General features: G+C 30.9%; 1 protein-coding gene across 1 annotated transcript in view; it reads right to left on the bottom strand.

Moving 5' to 3' along the window:
- Positions 1–3,274: 3,274 nt before the first annotated feature.
- Positions 3,275–22,000, bottom strand: part of LOC142328357 (monocarboxylate transporter 14-like) — a 76,307-nt gene continuing 57,581 nt past the window's right edge. The window contains exons 2-3 of the mRNA XM_075372065.1: positions 11,051–11,361; positions 3,275–3,336 (exon numbers count right to left, since the gene is read on the bottom strand). Coding sequence (XP_075228180.1) covers positions 3,275–3,336; positions 11,051–11,361 — 373 coding nt within the window. The remainder of the gene's footprint in view (positions 3,337–11,050; positions 11,362–22,000) is intronic.

Raw genomic sequence — 22,000 nt, forward strand, 5'->3', positions numbered from 1 at the left:
ATCTATAGATTGTATCTAAAAATTAATATGAAATGCCAGTAATTCAATTTTTTCGGAAATTTTACCGAAATTCTTATAGTATAAATTTAGCTTTAGTGTTTTTTATTTTACTTAAAAATAACTTTTAAAATTAACTGTTTGAAATTATAGACCTAATATTGCATTTATTCCTTTTTTTAATTAAATATTGATTATGAAAAACCACAGTTTTAAAGGTCGGAGATCATACAAACAGGTAAATTATATTCATAAAAATTTTAAAGTTAACATTATTAATTAAGGAAAAGAGTTTATTCATGCGATTATTGTATATATATATATATATATATATATATATATATATATATATATATACACACACAAATATGTATATATTATTTTAGATATTCTTAGCCTAATAATTCATTCTTAGGACATAAATTTAATAGCATTCACTAAATAGTTACAACACTTTTTAAATTATTACTTCGAGGGACATCCTATAAATGAGGTCATATGTTACATAAAATATAATGAACCCCTAACAGATTGCCAACTTAAATTTATTATGCATCGGTTTAACAATAGTTCCCTTTAAGAAACGTTATACTGCAACGAGAATGCTTTACCGTAAGTGATCATCGTTATAAATTTTTTTAATATTCTATAAATATATTCATTTAATATATATCTGTTTTAGGCTTCAGTATAAGTAGAAATTAAATTCATAAAATTCTAAATATGTTAATCAATACAAAAAAATATTCCTGTTTAGATATTCCAAGGTCTTAATAATTGCCAATTCCGTTAAATGACAAAAACTATGTAATAAATAATGTTATTTTACCTGCATAGCCTTTTTATTACTTTATCATAACATATCAAATCGCTATTGAAAACCTAACAGCTGAATTTAAAGCATATACTAATCTGTGCTTGTTTTAACGACGCTTGATTAGGTTATTTTCCATTAACCTAATACAAAATTGAAGATACAAAATGTTGTAAAAAATTCTTAATACACTAGTTTGATAAAAGTAAACGTAAATAAATGATTTTAAATAAAATAAAATATTTTTAAAAAAAATCGGATGTAAACTTAACATGGCATCCTTGTACGCCTATTAAATTACATATATAAGGTGTTTTAAAATGAAAAGTGCATAAAATTTTATTTCACTAATAATTTATGATAGTTTTTCATATTTTTTTTTTTTTTATTGTTATTATTTAATTGTTATTTAACGTAAACGTTTTTTACAATCAGAAGTTAGTAAATAAAAAAAAAAATGAAAAACAAAATGAGATGAAGTTTGATGCCAAAAGATCTCAATAAATAAAAACTTTATTTGGCTATAACTCTGGAACCAATGAAAATAAGTACCACATATTATATCGTTCAAAATCTCTCAATGAGGGCTTATTAATGTAGTTAAGAAAAATCCAAAATCCAAATTTGTTTGGATTTTAGGCTTTTTTGGTTTACTTCTGGTTCAGTCGATTGCAATCAAAAGGCGAGGGGCACAACTAGATGTTAACAGTCCTAAATCCAAAATTTCAACATCCTACGGCTAATTGTTTTTTAATTATGCGAGATATATACGTCACGCCAAAACTAGTGAAATTGGATTCACGAATGGTCAAAATGGATATTTCCGTTGAAATCTGAAAACAGAAATTTTTCTCGATCACAATACTCCGAGTGAAAGGCCGAGACGCTACCACTAGTGCCACGGAGGCCGGCCTTTATAAAGGGATACTGGTTACGAGGGAAACTTTGAAACAGATACTGGTTACGAGGGATACAATACGATACTGGTTTGATACTGGTTACGAGGGAAACAATCTTACAGAGGGAAACTTTGATATACTGGAAATTCTTCTACGTTTCCCTCGAATTTCCAGTATATCAAATCCTCCTATAATACGCAGATTGCGAGATTACAAAAAGATGACGAACACAATTATAGATATACAGAAATTATCGACGCAGCAATCAGATGATTTTAATTAGAAGAATGGAATTACCGGAGGAGTCATAAGATAAAGTGTATTTTTTGTTCCGCAAAAATAATTTAGTTACCGCAAACTAGAAGTAACTATTTATAGATACTATAGAGAAGTAAATATTTGGTGGGCTATATAAAACCGGTCACAGCCATATCTTCTGACATTTAAGATGGCACATTTATTTCGCATGCGTATTACTTGAAGGTCATTGACTCACTCAACGAGTAAATTACTCAATGATTTCTTGATCATTTTTTCTTCATTTCAACACATAAAGCTTGGTTCCATTTACCAGGCTACGTTATTCTTAGAATACGCGGTAGTGGACTACACAAAACCCAAATGAAACCTATCCAGGCGGTCATTCACTCGTCACGTCAGGGCGGTGCGCGAGAAAGCTTCGCAGACTGTCAAGAAGTTAAGTCACTATCGAAAGTTGGATGGCCCCGTACGTCAAAGAGGAATCTGTACACGCATATGGCGAACTCGATCCTCCTCTATGGCGCCCCAGTGTGGAAGAGAGCCATGGTAGTAGGGCAAAATAGAAGACTTTTGGAGGGAGTACAGCGCCGTATGACTCAGTTGCGTCGCCATACGCCTCGGGCTCGACTTGGACGCTAAAAGGTATGCGTCCACGGAAGGGAGGTGGATGCATTGTTTGATCACACACATTGAGCCGTGGGCAAGGAGGAAGTTTGGTGAACTGGGATTCTGGTTGACACAATTCCTGACCGATCATGGGGTCTTTCGTTCATAGCTTGTAGACGAGGAAGAGCTGAAGACCCTTTCTACCCTTAGACACGTGATATTCCAGTGCCCGCCGTGGAACGAGGAGTTCCGTGACTGTGCTGCCGTAACTCGGCATGTCGATGAAGAGACCATCGTTGGAACGATGTTACGCAGTCTGGTGACTTCGACACTGTGTCGAGTATTGTGTCGGGAATACTTCAAATGAAATATCGGAAAGCGAGAGGAATGAAAGATAGCTCCGTACGAAGCTGCCGTTCGCCCGTGCTTGCACAGGTTATCGGTGGTGATGAAGTTCGGGGATTCTCGAACTCTAAGCTAAAAGACTGAGCCCCGGCGAGGCCGTCCCTTCGGGGATGTCCCCATTAGAGACGAAGCACAAAGGACAGAATCCCGGCTGCTTCCCTCATCTGGCGGCTAGATGCGAAGGCACCTCCCGGAACCATTTTTATGCTAAATTGGGGGTCTGGTTCCGGGAGGCAGGGTTTTAATAAGATTAAAAAACAAAGAAACCCATCCATGAAACCACTCTATGGTTTTATAATTGTGCAATTTCTGGAAGTCGGATCATCGGACCAACGACGAGATTAATACCGACATCTATTTAAGAGTATACAAAGAATCAGTAATGACTTTTGCCCAGTGTGATCTCTAGACTTTTAGACGTAAGATTTTTTTAAATTCTTCTAACTTATCTGAAAGGGATAGTCTACAAGAGAGTCTACAGCCCACACACATTGGAAAAGTAAGACAACGTACGAAAAGAGATTGCCAGCATTCCAGGTGAAGAATTGCAAAATGTTTTTCTGAATATAATTCGCCGCGCTGAACTCTGTATACCGGTTGGTGGTAAGCGTTTTGAAGAGAGACTTTAACATTTATTTTTCAAATACACTCTCAATAAATGTAATTTAATATTACTTTTGTTTTTATTTTTTTCTTTTAAAAAATAACAATAAATAATAATTTGAGAAAATTAAAAAGAGTATTAAAATTTATTAATAAATTTTATCGCCTGATTAGTCTCTGCTCAACTAAATTTTAAACTTTCAAGATAGGAATTTACTAATGAGTAATATAAAAATTTTATTTCGTTTTTAATTAGTTAAATACATTTGAAATATTATCATTGATATCTATGAAAGTACTCGATAAGGAAAAAACTGGAATAAGTGATAAATTAAAAAACAAAAATAATAAAATAATATAGTTGCTGTTAAGATACAGTAAATAAATTTAAGAACCTATTTTTTTAACAATTTATATATTTTTCGTTATCTTATATAAAATATTTCAAATAATAAAAAGCGTAGATAAAAATATAACTTCAGCTTTAAACGAAAATTTCTTTTCATACCTAAAAGGGTTTAAGAAAGTATTAGTATTATTTTAACGTGATTAATAATGGGGAATACAAAATAATCCTCTGGAAATAGCTATAAGTGCCAAATTTATCGTTACTTAACCAAATTCTATAGTAATAAGTAAATGTTGTGCTTTAATGAATCCACCACCATTTTTTCCTCATATTATAGCATTTCGATTAGTGAAATTTTCAGAGAACGTAACTATCCTGGTTAACGAAGGATTACTGTGCAGAATAAGGTATATTAAATAGATAAAAATAAATTATTTTACGTATATATTATTGCGCTTCTTGGTTTTTTATTACAAACGAAATCTGATTATATAGCAATTAATAATTATGATTCATTTTACAAAAGAAATGAAAATAGATTGAAATGAACAAACTAGGACTGATAACATTAATATCTTATTTAATTAAAACTATTATTACATATCTTATTTTTAAATAATACTTCTTTTTAAAAAAAGAAAAATAATGTTATACTATAATATAAAAAATCGTTCACTATTAAACAGAACGATAAAATAAATATTCTGCAATTATTGTAAGATTAAATAAAGAAATCTCCATTTTCAATTACATTTAATGGGAATATGATATATAATTACATTAGATGTAGAAAAAAGATCATAAAAGAGTACGATCATAATATGTTTATTTGAAAAGCAATTTTAATAAATCCTAACAAAATAGCTACCAATTCTATTTCCGTTCATTTTTAATTACGATTTTTATTTCTCATTTCCTGCTATCACAATTCACAAATGAAAACAGTAATTTGAACTAATTCCATGTAATAAGTTGTTAAGACAATTAAATGTAGTCATTTGGAAACCAATTACTCGATTCATATTACGTACAGTCAGATGCTTTAAATCTCTTTCCCTCTTTTTCGATGGAAAATGAAGTCAAAGAAGATTCTCTTATTATTTTCACCAAGAATGTCAACTTAGCTTTTATAATAGTTATTATCTGCCTATTTTTATTTATGTGAAACAATATAAGGCAGTAGTTCTATTGAATATATTTTTTACATGGATCGAATTTTTCTCAAAAATGTTAGGTATTCAATCAAGGTTTAGTATTAAGGCTTGATATTAAGATAAAATATCATACTTAATATGGTTGGAAGTTTTACCCTCCAACCATCATATTATTATTAAAAATGTGATATGGACACCACATGACTTCCTTGTACGCTTATTAAATTACATATACACATTTTTTTTTAATTTTATTTCATTAATTATTGTAAATAATTATACTGAATTATTTATTGTAAAATTTTTACAATAAAAATTTTATTGAGAAATTTTTTTTCTCTATGAGCGCTTGTTACTGCAGTTAAGAAAACGTCCAAAATTCGGGCTTTTTTTGACACTTTCGGTCCAGTTTACTGCAATCAAAAGGGAAGATGCACAACTAGATGTCACAAGTTTTAAATCCAAAATTTCAACATACTACGGCTAATCATTTTTGAGTAAATACGTACTCAAAAATTTTGAGTATGTACTTTTTGAGAAGAAGAGACAGACTTATAGGCCACATACTAAGGCCTCCTGGAATAGTCACTTTAATATTGGAAGGACAGGTAGAAGGAAAAAATTGTGTAGGCAGGCCACATTTGGAGTATGTAAAACAAATTGTTGGGGATGTAGGATGTAGAGGGTATACTAAAATGAAACGACTAGCACTAGATAGGGAATCTTGGAGAGCTGCATCAAACCAGTCAAATGACTGAAGACAAAAAAAAAAAAAAACTTTTTGAGAACATACTTACATACGTACGTACAGATGTCACGCCGAAATTAGTCAAGATGGATTCAGGGATGGTCAGAATGGATATTTCTTTTTATAATTACAATCGGCTCTATTGCGGTGCCATAGGTAAGTTTCCTGACAAAAGCACGTAATAAGAAGGTCCTTAAGAAATCCCCCAAAATAAATAATACACAATTCTACTGTTACTGTAGGATTGTAATTCAGGATTACAAGGATTGTGTATTCAGTATTACCGTGCCCCAGTATTTTCAAATGTTAAGTTCAGCTTTGTCGACGAATAGCTGTTACGACTGCATGTAATTCATTATATTAGGAGTAACCTTACTATATTACACTTGTAGATTCACTAAATAGAATTTCTAATTTCTTTACATTATTTTTCACCACAGCTTTATTAACCTTTATATGTATAAGTTTCATTGTGAGTGATGATGTATATCGTTTGATATTTAAATAAATATTAATTTTAATAATGCATATTAACATGTTACGTGCAAACAGCTGGTAACCATAGCAACAACAAAATAATAAATTTGTTTACATTTATAGAAAGAAACATCTTGATATTACAAATAAAGAGAAGACTAAGTCGGGATTGAAAACTTTTTTCCTGAACGTAAATAATACAGAGGAAGAATTGAATAATCACTAGAATCATAGGGTTTGATGTCTTGCGATTTAGCTTTCTGGAGAACCATCAAACGCGTATGAAATCAGACTTAATTTTATGAAAGTATTATTCGTTGCAATAAATTGATAGAGAATAATGTCATAATCGAAACATAAACGATGTTTCCGTGATTTTTTTCACCACAACGTAAACAGAATACGTACTTTCCCACTGTCTAGATGAATTGTTATTACATTATACTTTAGTTAAGGTTTGAATTTTGACGAACGTTTATAGCTTAGAACGTTTATTAGTTTTAAAAAAAAACGATCTAGTATATCTGTATATTTATACACATAAAAATATTTCGTGATGTTTTGGTTTTGTAAATCTTTAATTACAACCGATAAAAATAAAAAGAATGAAATTATGAAAGGATTAGAAATGTATTCTGAACATCATTCAGGAAGAGGATGTTTTATGATAGAAAACATTTTACCAGAAGTAAAATATTTCTATCATAAGTATATTTATCATAAGTATATTTTCTACCATAAGTAATATTTCATGTAATCGTTTGAGAATTAATATAACTATAACTGTGGTTATTGGTGTACAAAATTTTAATGTTCCAACTTGATTGGAAAGTTCTTAAATTTCAATATCTACGCCAATACTTTCTAGGATTAGTAATTTTTTCGTCACGTTTTTATTTTTATAATCTTATATTTTATATGTTTCATAAATTACCTTAGTAAAAGATTATTCCTGTTACCATCAGCTGTTATATATTAAATTTAGGTTCCATTGAAACTTTTTGTTTACTAATTCTTGAACTATACTGGGTAAATGATCAGTTACTTTATGAATCAGAACATACCACTTTTAGTGATTTTCCCAGTAAAAATAATAATCATACAATTTTAATAAAATATTTCTATAATACAATAAAGAAATACAAAAATATATATAAAAATAATTATTAATAAGAAAATAAACCTGGATAACTGATATAGGAATTTAGATCTATTTTTATTTAGATCTACCTATAATTTTCATTGCTAGGCGATACATTCGCAAACTAATTTAAATAATTTTTAAAATGAATTTAAGTAAGCTAAATTTTAATCACCATTGAACTTAATAATTCAATTTTATCTCGTCATTAAAATTGACGTGAAAAATGTGCAAGTCATCAAATAGTAAGTGTGCGAATAAAAAATAAAAATATTAAGAGAGAAAGTGGTAAGTCGATTAATTATAACTGCATTACTTGACATTTCTAAGAAAGATATTAATATTTTTTAACATCTAAATTTATTTAAGCTGTCTGAAATGACATTAGCATTAGGTGACATCTTTCTTCAAACAAAAAAATAAAAATAAAAAATAACAAAAATAAATGAATTATTAATAAAGGAATATGAATATATTTTTATTATAAGTCAACTTTATCAGATTCAGTTTAAAAAACTCGCTATGTCTTTAAAAAAATTTTTAATTTGAATTCCTGTAAATAATTATTCAGGTCACAATATAATTATAGATTATATAGATAAAATCGCAAATAATAGGTGTACTATTTCAGAGATGTAGAAAGAAAGTCTTCCACCAATTAGTTGGTTAGAAGAAAGGAAAAATCTCGAAGAAAGGAAAACCTTAATCAGGTCAAATTAAAAACCAAATGAGTAACTGTAATAATTATATTAGAAATCAGTAGTATATCTATATTAAGATAAAAAATAAATTGAGTTAAGTTAAGGAGATAATTTTGAATTCATCTATTAGAAAGTAGTACTTAAAACTTATTAACAGAAAAAGAATTCAGTAAAGAAATCACTCCGTTGATCTCATTTAATTCTTTATAGATGGCTTTAGAGAGTGGGGTGATTGAGTGGTCGAGTGGGTCGATCGAGTGGTCGGATGGTAGAGTAGGTGGTCGATTGATCGATCGAGTGAGCGAGTGATCGAGAAATATAGTAAGCGAGTAAGCGAGTGAGATATAGTCGTACTTGAGGACGATTGTTCTGACTGCTACACCGGGAGTTGGCAATTAACGGAAGAGGTCGGTGCACCAGGAGGCAGAACGACAACACCGATGTTTACGGTTTTGGTTTTTAGCTTGACTGATAACACTTAAAAAAACACTTTTTGTTATTGGTTAACACGTTTTAACATAGTTTTATTATTGTTGAACGTTTCTATTATGTACCGTGACATCAAACGGTAGTTTCTTACTGTTGGAACCCCTGTTGGTGGCAATGACAAACAACCGAATCCCGTTTACTTAGTGGATGGGGAACGGCATATCCGGGCCTGGCACTATTCAAACCTGGTAGTTAGAAGGAATGGAACCTTCCAGGGCCGTGATAATGCTTAATTGTGGGTCCTAAGGCCTGTGGTACAATCTGTTGGAAAATCCGTTCTCCAACAAACGGTAGCGCGATTTAGTGAGGGATGTATTTACACACACACGTTTTATATATTTTTATTAAATTACTAATAAATGTATAAAAATCTATTGTCAAAACTTGTAAAGATTTTAATTTTTATGTAAAGTAGCCCATAAAAAACAAAAAACAAATTCAAGAAATTTGATCTTATCACTAAAACCGCACGAAGGGAATTGCACATACAAAGTTATGTGCAGTTAATTGCACATGTTTGATTTTGTGCTAAGAGTATTTAAGATAAATATTGTATTAAATATAAATATAATACAGTAAAAAATTGATGTCGTTCTCAACAAAATGGGGGTCGGCACCAATAACCTTCGCAATGAACACGCTAGAGCAGAAGTCAATGGGTCGGCACCAATAACCTTCGCAATGAACACGCTAGAGCAGAAGTCAATCCGCGCACGACAATAGAATGCAATCTCCAATACCGATTTACCGTCAAATTACGGTGTAGTCTAGCTTATGATCAGCTACTTGGATCATTCATTCTTCCAGGATATCTAAATTTCAATATTTTCTTGGAGTTCCTTAAGGAATAATTGTCGCTGCCATTAGAACATGTTCCACGAGCATCAAGATACCGCATGTACTTTTAGCACGATGGTACGCCTTCCCATTTCTCTTATGTTGTATCGGCATTCTTAAATGAGTAATTTCTAGAGTGGATGGATTGGTTGAGGAGGGCCACACTCCTGGTCATTATGATCACCTGATCAAACACCGTTAGAATTTTGCGTGTGGGGTTGGAAAAGTATTGTTGTGTACAAGAGAATGGTTCATATGCGTGAATAGGTGGTTGCTCGTATTACAAATGCCGCCGCCACCGTACAAATTGCACAGTTGCGAAGAGAAAAAATAGTAATCCGAATAAGAAATAATAATTATTTATATTAATTTCTTTTATTTAATCTTATTTAAGGAATTATTTTTCGCGTCTTATGTAGAACAGATATTTCGCATTCACGATTGGCAGATGGATGGTCACGAGGCTTAACGCACCAGCCTCTACTTTTACCGGACGACCTAGTTCAAGATCGATCCAAACCAGTTACCTTTTCACCAATTAAATACTATTTATTTAATTCTTCCTCCTTAGAATACAACAGTAGCTGATGATGCAGTAGCAACAACTTTTGGAATATTCGAATAATTAGTATATAATCTGCAAAAAAATAATTAGGTTGGCAACACTGCGAGGAAAAGGGAATTTCAAAGATGGCAGGGCTGTGACGCTAGTGCTTCTAGCCGCTTAGGAAGGGTTAATAGTGATACAGTATCTGTTTCCCTTCTCCTGTTCGTGATGACAGTATGAACGTTCTTATTCATCGTGATAAAAATGTTGATTTTTATAGTAATTTTTAAGAAAAAGAAACTTTTTAAACAAAAGATTTTTTGTACAACGAATAAAGTATTAGGGAATAACTAAATGGGGCAAGGGAAAATAATTGTTCATATACTTTCACTTTAAAAAAATTAATATCCTGATTCCAAAAAGTTCAAACTTGCGCTGATGGTTTTAGTATGTTTTAGTTCAAATCTTGCAATGACCAATCGGCAGACTACTTCATAACTTCTTAGAATGTATCTTTTGGGTTTATAATGTTATTACGGATTATTCCCGGTTTTTGTTTTAAAATTAATGAAATATTCAGATTTAAAAATAACAAAGAAGATTATATATATACGTCTTATATTATATTATATTATATACGTCTGAACCGATATAGAAATTCCCTGACCAATCGGTAGACTCTATTTCCAATGGCTATGCAGAAGAAACCCAGTGTTTATCAGGTGCATATCGGATAAATCTAGGCATCATTACTAACTAACGAATATACAAGTATAATACATTAAATTTCATTGAAATATAATTAGAAAATAAGAATATTATAGCCGTCGATAACATTTTGTAAAACTAATAAAATATACAAGTAGTATTCACACTTCAAGGTAAAATTTATTTATATGAGCATCAAATTATTCTATAATAAGCGTCTTCTTCGAGATGATCCACTCAAAATTAGTATTTTGATAATTGGACAAATACACGCTAATTTATCATGCGATTATTATGAAAATATTTAACATTACCTGCAGGCATGGTGACTTCAGGGCCAAATTTGTTGACCGTCTCTGATAGAAGTACACCAGAAGCAGTGTGAAGTCCATGTGTAAGAACCTGTACGATGAATGCAGTAGAAACAACAACCCAACCCCAACCACCTTCCGGATAATAATGTTGTTTTAACGTCAGCAATTGACGTATTTCAGGAGTGGTATTTTTATGAGCTGGTGTATTTGCTTGCGGACCATCGCTGAAACTTCCAACTCCAGAATCACCAGTATAAAGATGCGGTAGAGATCGGGAACGGAATAAACCCGGCACTGCCACTCCCACACCACTAGTATTATAAAAGAAAATATATAATCACTACAAAAAAAAAATACCTGATGAAAATTATTACAAATAAATACTGAATTTTAATTAAATATAAGTAGGCTTCAGGTTTTTTTTAGTAGTTTAACATATTCTATAATTTTAAAAAGATCAGGATTTTAATCACACCATAATGATGTTAGTCGTTCTCCTGTGCTCTCGGTCATATAAAATAATAGCTAATAAAATTTTACTAACACTAAAAATTTACTCTACACTCTAAAAATCATCTACATAGAAATTGATATGTAATATAATGAATTACAGAATGATTATACTTTTTAATATGATTGAATTATATCTCTTATGTGACATAATATCTAATTGGTTGAATAGTATGTACTCATTATATTTCATGATTTTATTTTAAAATATTAGAAAGCAGGGGCAGATAAATGTGAAGAATACAGAACAATTAGTTTAACTAGTCATGCATCAAAAACTAGAATTCTATACAGAAGAATTAAGAGGAGAGTGGAAGAAGTGCTAGGAGAAGACCAATTTAGTTTCAGGAAAAGTATAGGGACAAGGGAAGCAATTTTAGGCCTCAGATTAATAGTAGAAGGAAGATTAAAGAAAAACAAACCAACATACTTGGCGTTTATAGACCTAGAAAAGGCATTCGATAACGTAGACTGGAATAAAATGTTCAGCATTTTAAAAAAATTAGGGTTCAAATACAGAAATAGAAGAACAATTGCGAACATGTACAGGAACCAAACAGCAACAGTAACAATTGAAGAACATAAGAAAGAAGCCGTAATAAGAAAGGGAGTCCGACAAGGATGTTCCCTATCTCCGTTACATGGAACTAGCAGTTAATGATGTTAAAGAACAATTTAGATTCGGAGTAACAGTAAAAGGTGAAAAGATAATGATGCTACGATTTGCTGATGATATTGTAATTCTAGTAAGAAACAATGAACGGCATAGATGAAGTCCTACGCAAGAACTATCGCATGAAAATAAACAAAAACAAAACAAAAGTAATGAAATGTAGTAGAAATAACAAAGATGGAAAGAACAAAGATGAAATAACAAAGATGTGAAAATAGGAGGAGAAAAGATTATGGAGGTAGAAGAATTTTGTTATTTGGGAAGTAGAATTACTAAAGATGGATATAAAATGCCGAATAACACAAGCTAAACGAGCCTTCAGTAAAAAATATAATTTTTTTAAATTATAATATAAGATTTTTTTATATAATATAAGATTTTTTTAAAGTATATGTTTGGAGTGTCGCTTTATATGGAAGTGAAACTTGGACGACCGGAGTATCTGAGAAGAAAATTTTAGAAGCTTTTGAAATCTGGTGCTATAGGAGAATGTTAAAAATCAGATGGGTGGATAAAGTGACAAATGAAGAGGTATTGCGGCAAATAGACGAAGAAAGAAGCATTTGGAAAAATATAGTTAAAAGAAGAGACAGACTTATAGGCCACATACTAAGGCATCCTGTAACAGTCGCTTCAATATTGGAAGGACAGGTAAAAGGAAAAATTGTACAAGCAGGCAACGTTTCAAATATGTAAAACAAATTGTTAGGGATGTAGGATGTAGAGGGTATACTGAAATGAAACGACTAGCACTAGATAGGGAATCTTGGAGAGGTGCATCAAACCAGTCAAATGACTGGAAAAAAAAAAATTTTTTTAATAATTATTTAAAATAATTATTGGGTTATTTTTTAAATAACCCAATTTTTTTTGCTTGATATCACAAAATATCAGTATAATCATTAAATATATTAATATATAATTAATTTTGACGTGTAGTACATTATTTTTTAAAAAAATCAATTTTGTGTGATAAATTATAGAATAAGAAGTAATTAAAATATTATGAAAAATATGTTTCAAATTTTATTACAGCACCGATCCTATCAAAGCTAAACTATTTTGTTTTCAAACGTTGTTGACCAGTGATCTTCTGATACGAACAAGGCACAGTATATTAGAGCTATTCTGAAGGACATAGATGTGTTCAAGTGATTTCAGAAAGAAATTGAAATAAAAACTCATGGATATTTTGCTTAAATCTCAAAAGTATATCTTGCAATCTGATATCAACGTTAGAGATATTGTTAGCGCCACTCTCCCGGAAGATTAGTGAATAATAATTTTAAAAAAAATAACGAAGGGGGAGGCCAAAGAAATTAAAACTGACTATTTAGAAATATTTATTTACTAATATATGAAATGTGGAAAGTTACCAGAAGAAGTAAATTTATATTCAATGAAACAGACTGATTTTCAATTAGAACCGTTTAATACTTGCATTTTTGTGATAATACCAGACAATAAATAAAATAATCTCATACTACAAAGTAGAAACTAAAATTTAATTAATTTTCTTATATTTATTCCATTATATTAAACCAACTTTCTGCTACATGAAATCGGTATTTTATGTACAGATAACACAATGATGTTAAGCACGAAGCTTTGAAATTTAATTTAAAATAAGTCGTGAGAATCTTAAAATAAAATTTTAAAATTAAAATATTTTAATACACCTTTCTTAAACATTTTTCTATTCATTATTATTTGAAAAATAGCTCTTGGAAATCTGAAAAAAATCTTAAAACAATATTTATCTTCTATAAAAAAAAATAGAATTTAGGTTTTCTTAACGGGCTAAATAAGCGATTTGTACAAGAAAAAAGTATAATTTTATGAACTTACACGACAATATATCACTAGTAAATAACTTTGAAAAATATAAACAACACAAGTTGTTAAATTTAGTAAAACTAGTAGAGCTGGTAACATTATGCAGCATTGCAGTTGTTTTTATGATATGAGCGATACAAATAAGACATCATACATATTATTCATAAACTTGAAGCGCACTTCTATGTTAAACTATTTTACTGTTTCTTAGAAATACAACACAACATCACTCTTTCTCTTTTTTCGTACAAACACATCACTCGCACAAAACTTCTGAAGAAAACAGAATAAAAACATTTTAGTGTCATATTCCAATTTTAGTTATCTGCATATTTTATTTTATAACATCAAATTTAAAATTATATACAACGATTACTGACTTTTTGATATTCCAAAGTAAGTTTACAGATTAACTGAAAAATATATTTAAGTTTAATAGTCCATTAAAATTGTAAAAAACGGATATTCACTATAGTTACTGCGTATATTTTACCTTCAATATGTATACGAGTATACCTTGTATACTTATTTACTTATACTTATACTTATTTTGTAACTTCACAAAATTTAACCTTTTCCTTTCTTCCTTTTACCTTTTTTCTCTTCTCCCCTTTTCCTTTATCCCCTTTACATTTTCCCCTTTCCTGATTTCCTTTTACCCTTTCTCCATTTTCCTTTTCCCGTTTTTCTTTTTTACCATATTTCTGTTCCCTTTCCCCATGTATCTTTTCCTTATTTTCTTTTCCCCTTCCTTATCCTCTTTTAGTTTTTCTCATTTTCCCGTTTTTCCTTTTCCCCTTTGTACAAGGAAGTACAAAGGGGATCCCTTTGTAATCAAGACCCGCATCGTAATCAGTCCAGTAGTCTCTTTTTTATGAATTAAAAAATAATTTTTTATAAATTAAATTTACTCTCGTTTTAATAAAGAAACTATTTGAAAAAACAATGGCTTACAAAATTAGTCTAAACATTCGTTGTACAAATATCATGGTCGATATTTTCCCTATAGTCAACATCATTACTTCTCTTTCCATAAGGCGATATAAGTACATTATAATATTCTAAATATTTATATAAAAATTTTAAGACGCAGAAATAACTCAGAAACAATAAAAAACCATATTTTTCACTTTATTTTTATTTGTTATTCATTACAGACTAATAATTGATTTAAATCGGTGAGGCTAAAAATTAATATTTTTAAGAAAAAAATTTCATTAACGAAAATTTAAGTTACTTTTAAGGGAAATTTAAGGTTAATTATGAAATCTGGAAATAATTATGAAATCGGGTATTTACAAATTCAAATTCAAAACCGTATTTACAAATTCAAATTTATAAATGGTATTTACAAATTCAAATTGAATCTACCGATAATGGGTAAAACTTGCAATCATTGTTCAAAACACCTTTCTTCACCCCTTTAAAGGTCGAACAAAAATCACGTAATTAGAGCTTATATTCAACAAAAATAACGTTAATATCTACTTTGTTACCGAGAAATTAAAAAAATAGTACATTTTATTGTTACTCCATCTTAATTCTTCAAACTCGGGATTTAAAAAAAAAATCTTACTGAAAAAACAGGTCTCATAACAGCATCTGTAGTAATTGTTTTATGATACATAAACTACTGTTGTCCCATATAAACCGCAATCCATCAACCACTCATCCATGAAATTTCAAAAGTCAAGCTTACTCCCCTGCTCGTTACTGAAATGGACTCGTCCAACATCTGAACATCGCGGCGAAACAGTAGAACACTACCGATAGTAACAACAATGCGATCATAACGTTCAGTGTATTGCTAGAGACAAGATTGTGTTTTCGCTAGATGAACGTGTTTTCATTGTTGAGTCGTACTTCAGTACGAAATCAGTGGTTGCAGTGCAAGATTTGTTTCGCCATAAGTACCCAGATAAACAAGCTCCTAATAAAACATATAGTATTAAGGTTAGTTAAACATAGTATTAAGGTTAGTTGCAAAATTTAGAGAGACTGGTTCTGTTAATAACGAGGAACACAAAATATCTGCGTCAATGTTGAATACATACAGTCACTGAAATCAAAGACCGATTACTCACCTCTCGAAATAAATCAACCAATCAACTGTTCATCGGGCGACCAAACATTACAATTACGACCTTATCGCATTCAATCGGTTTATCGACTTCTTGAGCCCGACAAAGAAAAACGGCTAAAATATTGTCAACGATTCCGTCGATTTCTGCGTGAGGGAATAATGTTATGGATTCGCTATTTTTCACAGATGAAGCACGGTTTCATTTGCATGGCTACGTAAACAGCCAAAACAGAAGAATTTGGAGTGCTGAAAATCCCCATGTTTATCACGAAAAACAATTACACCCGCAGAAGTTGGACGTGTAGTGCGCGATATCGCGGAAGAAAATAATAGGTCCTATTTTTTTCGAGTACACCATTATTGCAGAACGATGGAATGGAATGGAATGCAAAGTTGGCGGGAGTTTATTTCTCCCTACAAATCGCAGAACCTAGACAGAGGTTTATAAGGACGGATTTAATTGCATTGCAGAACGATATCAGGATATTTTATTTCAGTTCATTGCACTCTTCGAAGAGGAAGACAGACACTGCTGGCTACAACATGACGGTGCGACATCGCACTACGCAGGTTCAACTTCTGATTTCGTCGAGGAATTCTTTGGTAATCGTGTTATCGGTCGAGACTTGTGGCCACCAAGATCTCCAGATTTGACTGCGGCGGATTCTACGGAGTTACCTCAAAGAAAAAGCCTACAGCAACAATCCACGAACACTTGAACAATTGAAAGTCAATATTGAACAAGCTGTATTAAATATTCAGCCACAAACTTTGAAAAAAAGTTGCAAGAAACGCTGTAAAAAGAATTGAAGCTTGAATTCAAGAAGATGGCGGCCACTTCCAACATTTACTCTAAATGTAAGGCAATGGATGGTAATAATAAAAATTACATTTACATTTACACATACCTTTTTATTATTTCAATACCTACCAACATAAGGCTGGGTTGCGTTTTATATGGGACACTCTGTATAATTATTAATTTAGTTTTGGCGTAAAATAATTTTGTTACTGCCAATAAAAACCAATACGTGGCAGAAAAATACTGAATTTAATTTTTATCTAAAAACAAAGATTTGAATATATGAAAATATCTACAAACAAATTTATTGATTAAAACTAACTAAGTAAATGTATTACAACTTACTATAATGAAAATTCTTTTCACCAAAATTGTTCATTTGTTTGGTTACCCTTGAGTAGAGAACAGGAGAGGATCTGAATTTATATAATCATTTTTTATTATTTTCATTAGTAGAACATGTTCTGAAATTCTTATCGTTACTTCGTGAAAAACTAATCATAAATTAGAAAACATTTTACACTTTGATCTAAAAGTGATCTAATGTGATCTCTCTAGATTACTATACTCTATATTTATATGGAAATATAATTAATTTTCTTGAATTTAATTAGTCAATACAGTTTTTCGTTTTCCAACGAGACCATTCTAAATGAAATAAAAAGGAATCATCAGAAAAGGTCCCGTTCAATGAAGAAAAAGTCTAGTTTTTTAACGCTGTTAAAAATAATTTAATTTTTTACCTCTGCTAATTTAATTTAATACTTTTTTACTAGATGTAATTTTTTTGTAAATCTAAAAGACTGTATAAGGGTGGAGTTTTTAAATTTAGCTTTTTATAAGAACATTCTCGTATAATGTTACATTTATTTATGCAGGTAATATTCATATTTTATTTTTTATTATATTAAATGTCTATTACCATAAATGAGGCTAAAGATTTCATTTTTAAAAATGTAACATGAAAATTTTATTATTCTAAATTAGATAAAAATATCTAAAATAATATGTATTCATTTTTTTAATATGAAATGATTGAATATATAAAATATACATAAATAAATGATAAAATAGCAAGTTAAAAAATGTAGTAAATTATTTCTACCACTTGATGCCGTTATTCATTGAATGACACCAATATATCTGGAGCCAAAAAGAATAAATAATCTACTTATATGACACAAATACATATCATAAAAAATAATTTATAAAAAAGTAAATATACATATAAAACAAGTAATTAACAATTAAATACCTACCCGTGTGCATTAAAATGCATTTATATATTTACTGTTCAGTTAAGTATAAATTATTAGGTTATACACCCCGACATGCATAGACATGAAAAGCAAAGATAAGCTGCGCGTATGGATGAATAATAATACCTAAACTTAAGCTTCGAACTTCACTTATTATAAAGTTTAATGACAACATAATCTAGTAAGTTGGCATTCGGCATTAAACTTCAACATTTTTATACTTGTCTATGTTTAAAAACGCTAAAAATAAACTTTTCAATTTATTTTAATTACGTTGTAACAGAAAATTATGCAATAAATTATTTAACTGTTCAATTATATTTTTTCTACCTAAAAAATTACGTCCCCTGGTGGCTTATAACCGTAAACCTAATCTACAAACCTGCTCTGAGGTGATACCTGTGTAATCCAAAGAGCCGCAACAAAATCGTCCCAACCGTTTTAAAGAAACACATCTACTGCAGCGCCCCATGGTGGCCTATAAAACTGATTTAAGAAGCTGCTCTGGCGATGGGGAATACGGCGCGTACTTGCATTGATTTGGGCGACGATAACTGCCCAATTTTATATTATGGATTGATAGTGTCGTTTCACCATACATATTATGGGAAAGATACACAGATGGGAAAGAATCAAGTAAAGCCTTGCCTGAAACCAATGTGGAATCAAGATGTCGAAGAATGGAAAACAATTGAATCACTGATAATCACCGGATTCCGGGCGCGATCCAGGAACGGTATTGCCGGGCCCGGCCCTCCAGCATCAAAGCTTGAAGCAGGCAAATAAAGTTAGAAAAGACATAGTAAAAATTCCGGAATCGGTGAGCCGACCTGCCATGCCGGACCTGCTGCCGGCGGGGGAAAAGAGTCACAGAACACTCCCCTGGGTTAAGTTATCATCCACAAGTTTAATTGCAGGACCAACCCAGGGGAGTTGAGGAGGGAAAACATGCTCTGAAGTGATTTTTATGTAATGCAAAAAGCCAAATTCGAAATTGGTCCAGTAGTTTTTCAGGAAAATGGTAAGACAGACACACAACCTCATATACCGCTTCCGTTTCATCGTGGGTAATGATTAATGAAAACAGATGCTCAATATGTTTTAAGTTTATGGTAAATACTGCACGAGATGAGATTATGAAAACAATTATAGTATCAATGATAAAATATTCTATCATGGTAAGGTGAATCGCTCTTTAAAAGTTTCGAATAATGTACAAAAATTAATCCAAACTTTACTCATCATCAAAATAAAATATTATTTAAACTTAACATCAGGATCTTAGTTAAAATTTAATTCATTTTAAATTTATTTATAGTGTATCAATAAAAAGGAATGAAGGAAATAAAAAAAAATAAGAATGTTTTTCAAAATATAAAATAAATTCTAGATTATTAAATTCTACGCACAAAAATAATTTTTCTTCAAATTAATTTATCAATGGGATAATAAAATGAAAACAAATTTTTAAATCACAATAACTGTGATTATTAACGCAAGATTTATTTTACTTTTTTTTTAAACCTTGCCTCCCGGAACCAGACCCCCAATTAAGCATGAACACGGTTCCGGGAGGTCCGTTCCGAATCACAAAGGACCGAGTCCCGGTTGCTGGTTAATGGAGGACGGGAACGGCATAGCCGGGCCTCCCTCATCTGGCAGCTAGAGTGAAGGGACCTCCCGGAACCGTGTTCATGCTTAATTAGGGGTCTGGTTCCAGAAGGCAGGGTTGTAATTAGATTCTCAACCTCGGCTAAGAAAGTCACTGGTATAAACAATTTGAAAGAGTCGGTTTTTTATTATGTAGATAAAAAAGTCCAGGGCAACCACGTACTTCAGAGTAAATATACAATGAATTCGAATCTTTTCAGCAAACCTCGAAAAATTCCACTCGTCGTGCTAGCCGAGAACTTTCGATTCCTCTTATAATAATTTTTTAAATTTTTAATTAGTTTGTCTTACATAATTTGTGAATTTCAATGACTTCCTGTATCAATTTAATGGTTTTAAGCAGACTTTTTTGAATTAAGACACGTAAATCATGATAATACGGTCTTTCTACCCCTTATTTTGTTCTTGTCTCTTAAATGAAAAGAAATTTCTTAAAATCCTAGTGTCCAGTTAAATTACACCATAGCCTTCCATTTTGTGGGTGCCATAGGATTCGGAAATTTGTTCACGACGGTTTCCAGTCTTTACGGTCTATAGAGACGATCCTGACCTGGTCGAGGTCAAGTTTTTACTTTGGCGCAGAACTCTGAATCTTCCACTGAGTAGGACGTTGCCTACAGAGGAGTCCGTGCGGCAAGCGATCCGGGTCCATCCGGCACACATGAACAAACCATCTAAACATCCGCGTTTGAATTAGATCTTCAACTGTTTGTTGCTGTCCGCATCTGGATGTGGATTGGATGAAATAACTTTTCCTTTAATAAATTAACGCTCTATTAATCCATGATCATTAATACATTTATTAATAAATCATTCCCTATTATTTGTGTAAAAGTTGTGATATCAAGCAAAAAAAATTGGGTTATTTAAAAAATAACCCAATAATTATTTTAAATAATTATTTAAAAAAATTTTTTTTTTCCAGTCATTTGACTGGTTTGATGCACCTCTCCAAGATTCCCTATCTAGTGCTAGTCGTTTCATTTCAGTATACCCTCTACATCCTACATCCCTAACAATTTGTTTTACATATTTGAAACGTTGCCTGCTTGTACAATTTTTCCTTTTACCTGTCCTTCCAATATTGAAGCGACTGTTACAGGATGCCTTAGTATGTGGCCTATAAGTCTGTCTCTTCTTTTAACTATATTTTTCCAAATGCTTCTTTCTACATCTATTTGCCGCAATACCTCTTCATTTGTCACTTTATCCACCCATCTGATTTTTAACATTCTCCTATAGCACCAGATTTCAAAAGCTTCTAATCTTTTCTTCTCAGATACTCCGATCGTCCAAGTTTCACTTCCATATAAAGCGACACTCCAAACATATACTTTAAAAAATCTTTTCCTGACATTTAAATTCATTTTTGATGTAAACAAATTATATTTCTTACTGAAGGCTCGTTTCGCTTGTGCTATTCGGCATTTTATATCGCTCCTGCTTCGTCCATCTTTATTCTACTTCCCAAATAACAAAATTCTTCTACCTCCATAATCTTTTCTCCTCCTATTTTCACATTCAGTGGTCCATCTTTGTTATTTCTACTACATTTCATTACTTTTAGTAAGTAAATTAGTAAGTAAGGTAGTGTGGGATATTGGAAATTAAAATATATGAATTTTTTTTCTTTTTTTATTGAAATATTATAAAATAAATTCTAAATTTTTAAATTTTACGCGCAAAAATAATTTTTCTACAAATTAATTTAACAATCGAATAATAAAAGGAAGAAAATTTTTTAATTCGAAATAACTTATTTCTCAATTATTAAAACAAGTTGGCTGAATGTAATCTCATACTTACCTCCATACTTTGTAATTAGCTTCCTAATTCTTACAAAAATATTTATCATTTTTTATAAATTTTGAAGTAAAAATCTTTTGTAGGTTCAACTAGGTACCGTAACTATAAAGTTGTTATTCTACAAAATCACTGGGAAAGATATAAAGTAACTATTATTAGGTACGTTATTTATACAATATGCATCAAAGCAAGTTAATATTACTGCAGAGATTAATTTTTTACATTCTAGCATAACCGTTTTATACATACAGCTACAAAAATTTTATAACGACCATTAAATTTAGATATATTTTGTTAATTTTTTTCAGAA

This window comes from Lycorma delicatula, chromosome 7 (genome assembly GCF_047948215.1).
Source record: "Lycorma delicatula isolate Av1 chromosome 7, ASM4794821v1, whole genome shotgun sequence".
Lineage (NCBI taxonomy): Eukaryota > Metazoa > Arthropoda > Insecta > Hemiptera > Fulgoridae > Lycorma > Lycorma delicatula.